We start from the raw sequence: 9,202 nt of genomic DNA on the forward strand, positions 1-9,202 counted from the left end.
CTGAGGCCTCCTGCCAACAGCCATGTAAGTGACCTTGGAAGCGGATCCCTCAGCTGCAGAGGAGCCTTCAGATGAGGTCACAGCCCCATGAAAATCTCTGTGCTAGAACCACCCAGCTAAACTGCTCCTGGATTTCTGACCCTCAGAAACTATGTGAGATAATAAACGTTTCTTGTTTTAAGAGACAAAGTTTCGGGTAGTTAGTTACACTAGCAGTGTGGCCTTGGGGGAACCACTCCTCATCTCCCAGCTTCAGTTTTCTCATCTGCAAAGCATATGTAAGTCTGGCTCAGGAAATGTTCTGAAGATCAGATTTACTAGTAGGAGTAAAGGTAGTTACACGTGTCCTGCAAATTTTAGCAGTTGTGGTTTATCTCATTTCTCACCTGTGAGCCTCAGTCACTGAGGATAGGCCCCTGGGGCCAGGATCAAGCCTGGCTCAGTGAGTGAAAGGGGACTGGAGCAGGTTAGAGAACGCAATTCTTTACCTCCTCGATGTGCAGGCGTGAGGTCCCACAGCTCAACCCGTCTCCCGCAGAGGGAGTCATGACCTCATGAGCTCAGGTATACAGAAGACAGACTTTTTAGTCTTTCCATGGAACTAAAGCAAAGACAAGACATTTAAGACCACAACTGACCTTACTTCTGCTTTCCAATATGAACTTTCCAAAAATTCAAGGTACAAATCTTTAATTTTTTCCCTCTGAATAGGAAAACTAGCTTGGACTTACACCCTTCAGATGAGCAGGCAGTCCGGGTCTTCCCTGGAATTGGCCACCAACTCCAGGAGGTCCCTGTCTCACACACACAGACGAGAGGGCTGACATCCGAGCCCACAACCCCATCATTGCTCCTCTCTGCCACACGGTGGCACTGTTGGCAGCAGGTCTTACACAGTCCACCCGCCAGGCTCAGTGGTGTCTGGCTCCTCTAGGGTGGCTATAAAACTTCCAGAGAATACAATCCCCAAATGCCACATCCGACCAAGGGTACCTTTTGTGCAGGTTCCCAGGGTCACAGTGGGTCCCCCGAGAGCACCCACTCCCCCAGCACTCCAGCTCCAGGGCGTTGTCAGGGTGCTGTCAGGACTGGTCCACATGGTGACATGGGAACTTGTCTCCTTCCCTCCCCAGAAAGTTACACCCACAGGGCCAGCTTCTTGTGAAGCCAGAAGGTGTCCATGCAGACTCTCCCCAGGCCAGCAGGGCTACCCACCCTCTTTCAAAGGGTGATGAATCCGTCAGGAATACACTGGCTGCAAGGAACAGACAATCCAAAGTCTGGTGGTTGAAGCAAATAAGGTTTCCTGTTTCTCACATAATAAGAATTGTGAGGCAGTGGCTGGTGCAAAACTATTAAGGACCCGGGTTCTGTGCTCTCTGCCCAGCCCTCCCTCCAGAGCGTGTTGTTTTTGTCCTCAAGCTTGCTGTCACAGCTCCACATTTCACATAGTGTTCAAGGCAGGAAAGGAGCCAGCCATTTCTGACCTCTTTATCAGGAGGCAAAAGCTGAACCCCTCAGCCAACTTTGGCAAACACCCCATTGGCCAGGATGCGATCACACGGATACCCCATCTGCACGTGAGCCCAGGAAAGGAGCATTTCACTTTTCCAGCCCCTGGAGTAGAAGGTGGCAAAGTTGTCAGACAGTGGAGACAACACGAGATTTTCTCTTTATGGGTCCCCTATCTCCCCACATAACCCTCCATGGCAGAAACTGCCACTCCTCAGAGATGCCCTGCCCTCCTGAGAACACTGAGGATACCTCTCAGAGCAGAGATGGGGAGAAAATGGGAGTTACAATCTGCATACATAGGGAGGTGGCACAAGTCCCAACATAAGGAAGTCATGCTCCATAGTATTCTTTTTCCCTCCCAGATGCTTGTAGGAAAAGGAAAGGAGAAGGTCAGAAAGGTCAGGCATCACCGATGGCCTATGCCTGGGGCAGCAGAGCCAGGCAGGGACTAGGTGGGCCATTTTGTAGCCGAAGCCGGCAATGATCTTTGGCAAAGTGTGGTCTTGGAGCAGAGTAAAGAGGAGGAGACATATTGCTCTGCAAAACAGGAGAGGGAATTGAGTCTGGGGGTACCAGAGGGCAAAGTGGGGAGAAGGAGCCATTGGCTTTGCGAACTCCAGGGAAAGTGGACTACACACCCAGATGTGTGGCGAGAACAGAGCTTGAGGGAAGTGAGCAGCACTGTCAAGGAAAACTGAGTGTGGGGCTCAGAGCAACTAAATGCAAGGACTGGAGCAGATGATCAGGGAAGGCAGGGGCCACCATCACCGTATCCCCAATCCCAAAGTCCTGGGGAGGACAGGAGGGACTTCTGGCCCTGCTTGCAGGGGGCTGGGGTCTGAGCCAGCCTCACTCGGATCTCCTCCACAGGGCACTGGGCTGTCTTCCAGTTTACTGACATGCATTGAAATGCCGCAAACATCATTCGCTTGAGAGGAGGGCGACATGAAATGGTGCTTTCTCTCCAGCCCTCAGAGGCCGCCACCACCCTGTCCCCCAGGATGCTGAGGGGTGGGCTGACCTATTTCCAAGAGCCTTGAGTTCCAGGTCTTCCTTAGCCCTCCTTCCTTTAAAGCTTACCAGGCCTGAGCCCCATGCCTCAGAGACTTGGGGACCCTGACCTGGCGCCCTCATTTGCATTAAGGTGTCATCGTTGGGGGGACCTAGTGCTTCTCCCACCCCTAGTGCCTGACCCTCCAGTGTCTGGGCCTAGTGAAGAGATCCATGAAGATGTCAGGCTGGTGGGACCAGTTTGGGATCCTCAACCAGATCACGGAGAAGCTCAGGTACAAAACATGCTTAACCAACAGCCTTCACACCTCCCCAAATCCCGACCTGCTGGATGGAGCGAGAGGAGGGGGCCTGGGTCAAGGCCCTTCCTCAGTACTCTGTCTTCTCCCACACCCATCTTTCGCTGGCTGCGTCCTCAGCCTCCAGCTGGAACATGGATGGAGGATGGGGACAGCTGAGCCTGAGAGTGGGGATGGAGGCTGGACTGTCTCTGTTAGGGCAGATGGGGCCCCTCTGTCCCTCCCCAGCCTGGGTAACCTGAGCCTGGCATTGTGTCCATCCTGAAACAGCTGACTGTGCTGTGGGCAGACAGCTGGCGGGGCTGGGCTGGCTGGGGTGGGAGTGTGGGCTGTTATGTGAGACTCAGAGTCTGCATCTCACTACTCCAGACCTAAGGAGCTATAGTCCCACCCCTGTCGCTGCAGAGAGCTGTGGCACCATGCATGGGGGCCAGAGCCTGCTGCTCCTCCTGCCACTGCTGGCTGTCTACATGGGTGTGGACTCAGGGGGTCTGGGTCCTGGAGAGCCCAGGAGCAGGGGTCCAAGGCCTCAGGGGACGGAGGGTCTAGAGGGCTACTGGAGCCTTTCCCCACCCTAGCTCCCTGCTTCTCCAGGTCACACCCTTCCATGGCTTCCCCCTCCTTTTGTCCCAAAACCCCCGTAGCCAGGCTCACCACTGTCTGTTGCAGGAGCCCAGGGCCGGAACCAGGAGGAACGTCTGCTCAGGGACCTGATGCACAACTACAACCCCCACCTGAGGCCCGCTGAGCGCGATTCAGATATAGTCAACGTCAGCCTGAAGCTCACGCTCACCAACCTCATCTCCCTGGTGAGCACAGGCCTGAGGACAGTGGGGAAGGGCGTGCCAGCACACCTTGCCCCCGGGACCGCTGGGGAGAGGAAGGGGCTGGCTCTGGCAGCCCGGAGCAGAGAGGGCCTACACTGGAGAGGCTGGGAGCTGGAAAACTCCCGTGGGGGCTGGGGTCTTATAGGGACTAACATCCTGGGAGGGCAAGGGATAGGGGCTGAGCCCTCTGTTCTGCATCCCTAGAATGAGCGAGAGGAGGCCCTCACCACCAACGTCTGGATAGAAATGGTAAGAAGCCACCCTGCCACCTTCTATCCCCTGCACCCTAGGGCCCTAAGATCCTTAGAGCTGCCTGTTTCCTTCCCATCCCGTCCCTGCCTCTTCTGTCTCCCTGGGACGGGCTCCTGTTCCTGGGGGTGGGGTGCAGCAGAGAGCAAACCCCTCCCCCTGCAGCAGTGGTGTGACTACCGCCTGCGCTGGGACCCACGAGACTACGAGGGCCTGTGGGTGCTGAGGGTGCCGTCCACCATGGTGTGGAGGCCGGATGTCGTGCTGGAGAACAAGTGAGGAGGGGGTGCAGGCAGGGGTTGGGGGACAAAAGGACACAAGGGCGAGGCACAGCAGGACAAGGGGGCTCTGGGAGAAAGAGACGGGTGAGCAGAGGGTGCAGACCAGGGACCCTGCGGAGACTGGGGGGTACTGATGGAGCAGGTGCTGAGGGGAGGGCCTAGGGCCAGCGGACCTGATTCCAGACCTGGCTCCATCAGCTCTAGGCTGGGCTGCCTGGGTGGGCCACTCCCCCTCTACCATGGGGATGAGGACACATCACTCCCACAAAAGTCGCCTGTCAGGATTCCACAGGACAGGCACAGAAAGGGCTGTGCTCTGGCACTTTGTGAGAGCTCAACCAACATCAGGTGCCATTATGACCATTATCATAGCAGTGACGTGGGGCCAGAAGAGCCTGGTGGGGTGAGTGTGGCAGGGAGGGGGCTAGATGGAGGTCGCAGTGCCTGAAGCTAGGTGGGGACCAGGCAGGGCTGTGGCAGGCTGGGAAGGATTGGTGTCCCCAGGCCCATCCACGTAGGGCAGAGGGCTGGTCTGGGTGCAGGTCTCAGCGAGCAGGGGCTGTCAGGGTTGTGAGCCCCTAGCCCCATGGCCTGGCCTGTGCGCAGCGTGGACGGCGTGTTCGAGGTGGCGCTCTACTGCAACGTGCTCGTGTCTCCCGATGGCTGCGTCTACTGGCTGCCGCCCGCCATCTTCCGCTCCTCCTGTCCTGTCTCCGTCACCTACTTCCCCTTCGACTGGCAGAACTGCTCCCTCATCTTCCAGTGAGGCCACTGATTGGGGTGGGGATTTAGGAAGTCACTCGAAGAGGGGCCCTGGCCAGGGCGGGGACAGGGGGCTTTCAGCCAGGGCTGGCTCCACCTCCCTGGGGCCACTATGTCCATCTCAGACCCAGAGACCTGAAGATGCCCATGTCCCTCCCTGCTAAGAGCCCTCAGTCATCCTCCTTCACTGCCTCAGTTTCCCTGCCCATGCCCCGAGGAGAGACATAAAAGACTGGTGGGCAGCAAGAAGGCATACACATGCCCAAGACACACATGCACAACTAGACCGCTACACCCTACAGCCCCAGGGAGAGGCGGACGCTGTCTCGTTTCCTCATCCATTAGTGGGGGAAAGGGGGTCACGGTGACAGTTTCCCTATATTTCAAAGAGCAGTGATTTTTCACAGCAACCTGGCAGGGACACCCGCCTCAGTAAATAGACCCGAGAGGCACAGGCTGTTTCCTTTGTTCTTAGCGTGGGCCCCTCCTGCCCTGGGAGGGAGGAACATGGGGTGGCCCTGGGCTCTTGATATCAGGGGATCACACTGAGCTGCACCCTCCTGGCCCTTCAACTTCAATTCCCCAGGATCCCAAAGAGCTCAGCTCCCAGCCCCTAACGTATCTTGCTGTCAGGGATTTGTGGAGATCTCAGAAATTCTCGGCTGCACTTTGAGGCAAAACTGCCCACAGTTGCCCTCAGGTGACCTGTATGGGACCTCATGGGGGGGTCTACACACATTTAAATTTAGCCTCTTTTTCTCCCCATCTCCCAGGTCCCAGACCTACAGCACCAGTGAGATCAATTTGCAGCTGAGCCAGGAAGATGGTCAGACCATAGAGTGGATTTTCATTGACCCCGAAGCCTTCACAGGTAACATCCACCCAAGGCCCCTGCTGGATCTGGCTGTGGGGCAGGGGCAGACCAAGATGCCCCCTCCCATAGAACTCAAGATGAAAATTATAGTAAACCATAAAATATGTATATCTAAGGGCCCAGCAAAGCTCTAATTTTCCCCATGATAATGACTCAGTTCTGGCAGGAGGGGATCATTCTCCTTTTCTCCTTCTGTCCCTCAATGGTGCTCTTTTGGGCATGTGCTAGCTGTCCTGTGGCTGGGTCACCCGGGGTTGCAGGGATCTGCCTGCCAGCACTCCCCAGGCCCACTCCAGCCTGCTGCCTGCAGAAAATGGGGAGTGGGCCATCCGGCACCGACCAGCCAAGATGCTGCTGGATGAGGTGGCACCAGCAGAGGAGGCAGGCCACCAGAAGGTCGTCTTCTACCTGCTCATCCAACGCAAGCCCCTCTTCTATGTCATTAACATCATCGCGCCTTGTGTGCTCATCTCCTCCGTGGCCATCCTCATCTACTTCCTTCCTGCCAAGGGTACCTAGTGCCTGTGGGAGTGGGGGCATGGCCTCGGCCAGCGGCACGGGGGGTAGCTGGAAGGGCAGAATGGCACCATGACCCAGGCCCAGGGACACTGGGCTCCTTGTGGGAAGGGGCGTGCCCCACAGTGGGGAAGCTGAGATCTACTCTGAGGGTCTCTTGGTCATGGGCAGCGGGTGGCCAGAAGTGTACCGTCGCCATCAACGTGCTTCTGGCCCAGACTGTCTTCCTCTTCCTTGTGGCCAAAAAGGTGCCCGAGACCTCCCAGGCAGTGCCACTCATCAGCAAGTAAGGCCAGTCCTCATGCCTGCTACCTACCCCTCCCCTCCCTTCTCAGGAACGCAGGGTATAGCCCTCCTGCCAACTCCCGACCCCCGCCATCCTCAATGCCAGCCCCTCACCCTAAGGGATCTGGGGGACTCCGCCACTAGGGGTGGGGGTGGTATCTGGGGATGGAGTGCTGAAGGGCTCCTGCCTACCCGACCCCGGCAGGTACCTGACCTTCCTCCTGGTGGTGACCATCCTCATTGTTGTGAATGCTGTGGTTGTGCTCAACGTGTCTTTGCGGTCCCCCCACACACACTCCATGGCCCGAGGGGTTCGCAAGGCAAGCCACCCCCTCCCTACCCATCCCAGCCCCCACCTCCCATTCCAGCATCCTCCTGCCCAGTCCACTCACACGCCCCTTTCTCTGCACTCCTGTCTCTGGGCATATTCCTCACCTAACACGTCCAGCAGCAAACCTGCCTTGTGTGTATCTTGAAGCATGTGCCCAAATGGATTAATAATAATATCGAGTGCTTACTATGTGGCAGGCAGATTATACATACTAATTTATTTAATCTTCATAAAACCCCTATGAAGTGGGTATTATATCATCTTCATTCTACAAATGAGGAAACTGAGGCACAGAGAGGTTAGGCAGCTTACCTGAGGTGGCATGGCTAGAAAGTGGAGGCGGCAGGATTCTGCCCAGGCAGTCTGGCTCCAGTGCCTACGTGACTGCCTGCAGCAGTCAGCTGGGATCCTTGTTACAAATAGATTCCTGGGCCAGAATACAGGGGTGGGGCCCAGGAACTCGTTTGTAACAAGTTCCCTGATGATTCTGATGTGCACGAAAGTTTGGGGGCCCAGGCTGGGTTTCTGGCACAGAACAGGCAAGCTGTACCAGGGCCAGCCACTGCCCCTAACATGTTGTCTCCGGGCCCCCAGTGCATGAGCCCCTCGTGACAACCATCACCTTCTGCTCCAAAGCCCAGCCTGGCTGCCCAAACATCCAGGTCTGCTGGCCGCTAAGCCACCCACAACATCTCCTCTCCAGGTGTTCCTGCGGCTCTTGCCCCAGCTGCTGCGGATGCAGGTTCGCCCACTGGCCCCAGCAGCTGTGCAGGATGCCCGGTCCCGGCTACAGAATGGCTCCTTCCTGGGGTGGTCAATCACGGCTGGGGAGGAAGTGGCCCTCTGCCTGCCTCGCAGTGAACTCCTCTTCCGGCAGCGCCAGCGCAATGGGCTGGTGAGGGAAGCACTGGAGAAGCTAGGTGAGGCAGGGCCATGGACACTGCAGGCGCCCCTCCCCAGGGAATCCAGACAGGAAGGGCTGTCTGTTGGCCAAGGTGCCAGGCACAGCAGATGAGTGTTGGGCAAATGTCCAGGTTGAGAAGAGAGGGACTGGGATCCCTAAGGAGAGGCCACTCTCTCTACTGTTTCTTCTCTATTCTATTCCCCTTACCCCGTCTCCTCAACAGAGAAAGGCCCAGAGTCAGGGCAGAGCCAGCTGTGTGGCAGCTTGAAGGAGGCCGCTCCGGCCATCCAGGCCTGCGTGGAAGCCTGCAACCTCATTGCCCGTGCCCGGCACCAGCAGAGTCACTTTGACAGTGTAAGCCAGTCCGGGGATGGGGTGGGGGGTTGAGGACCTGATGAGAAACTCGGACCTGAGATGGGGGCAGGATGAGTGAGATGGTCATGGTAGGGCAATGGATGGAAAAAGCAGAATTGGGAGTGGGGCCAGGAGACCATGGAAGAAGCCAGGTTGATGCCTGGAAGTAGGTGAAAAGGGTGGGGAAATGAAGAATGGAGGTCCACCAGATGATCAAGGATGGTATAGTGGTCCAGCTTCCTGTCACCGCTGGTCATCTCATACCCTGCCTCTTGCCCTCAGGGAAACGAGGAATGGTTTCTGGTGGGCCGAGTGCTGGACAGAGTTTGCTTCCTGGCCATGCTGTCACTCTTTGTCTGTGGCACTGCTGGCATCTTCCTCATGGCCCATTACAACCGCGTGCCTGCTCTGCCATTCCCAGGAGACCCCCGCTCCTACCTGCCCTCATCGGACTGAGCCAGCCAATTGCTGAGCTAGCCACGTGGAGTCTTATCAGCTCTGTTGTGCTGCTGAAGTTATGAGTATGCTCTTTGGGAAGCACACTTCAGGGACATGTGAGCCAACAGCCCTGAGAAAAGCTGAGGAAATAAACAGACACAGCTGGAGTCCTGGAGGGGCTGGGGATGGGATGTGGGCAGAGTGTGCTAGTGGGATCGGTATCCACGTGGCACTAGCTTGCTAGTCCTGGAACTCCCCTCACTTCAGTAAAGTGCTATCAATTCCCATCATTTCTGAAGTTCTGAGGACTCTGTTTTATATCGTATCCCCAACTGGGCAAGGTCCTATCCCTCTAGGCCTGGGCCTCCCTTCCCTTTTACAAGTTCCCTGCAGGCTCCTGAAGGAGGGAAGTCAAGAGAGAAATGAAGAGTAGCAGCCAATGCTCTCTCAAAAGAAGGGCAGCAGCCCACTCCAGCTGGCATATGCCTGCTTTCTGGGTGCTGTAAGCACCTAATAATGGCACGCACCAGTGACCTTTTCATTTATAGGCATTTTT

The 9,202-nt window shown here is 56.6% G+C and overlaps 1 protein-coding gene across 1 annotated transcript; it reads left to right on the plus strand.

Moving 5' to 3' along the window:
• The first annotated feature begins 3,244 nt into the window (after window positions 1-3,244).
• CHRNG (cholinergic receptor nicotinic gamma subunit) lies at window positions 3,245-8,813 on the plus strand. Its single transcript, XM_006209115.3, has 12 exons — window positions 3,245-3,299; window positions 3,495-3,634; window positions 3,857-3,901; window positions 4,067-4,176; window positions 4,789-4,944; window positions 5,718-5,815; window positions 6,129-6,329; window positions 6,506-6,620; window positions 6,825-6,939; window positions 7,654-7,870; window positions 8,078-8,208; window positions 8,491-8,813. The coding sequence occupies exons 1-12, from the start codon at window positions 3,245-3,247 to the stop codon at window positions 8,662-8,664; spliced, it is 1,557 nt and encodes a 518-aa protein (XP_006209177.1). The 3' UTR covers window positions 8,665-8,813.
• The last annotated feature ends 389 nt before the right edge of the window (window positions 8,814-9,202 follow it).

The sequence above is a fragment of the Vicugna pacos genome, chromosome 5 (genome assembly GCF_048564905.1).
Source record: "Vicugna pacos chromosome 5, VicPac4, whole genome shotgun sequence".
Lineage (NCBI taxonomy): Eukaryota > Metazoa > Chordata > Mammalia > Artiodactyla > Camelidae > Vicugna > Vicugna pacos.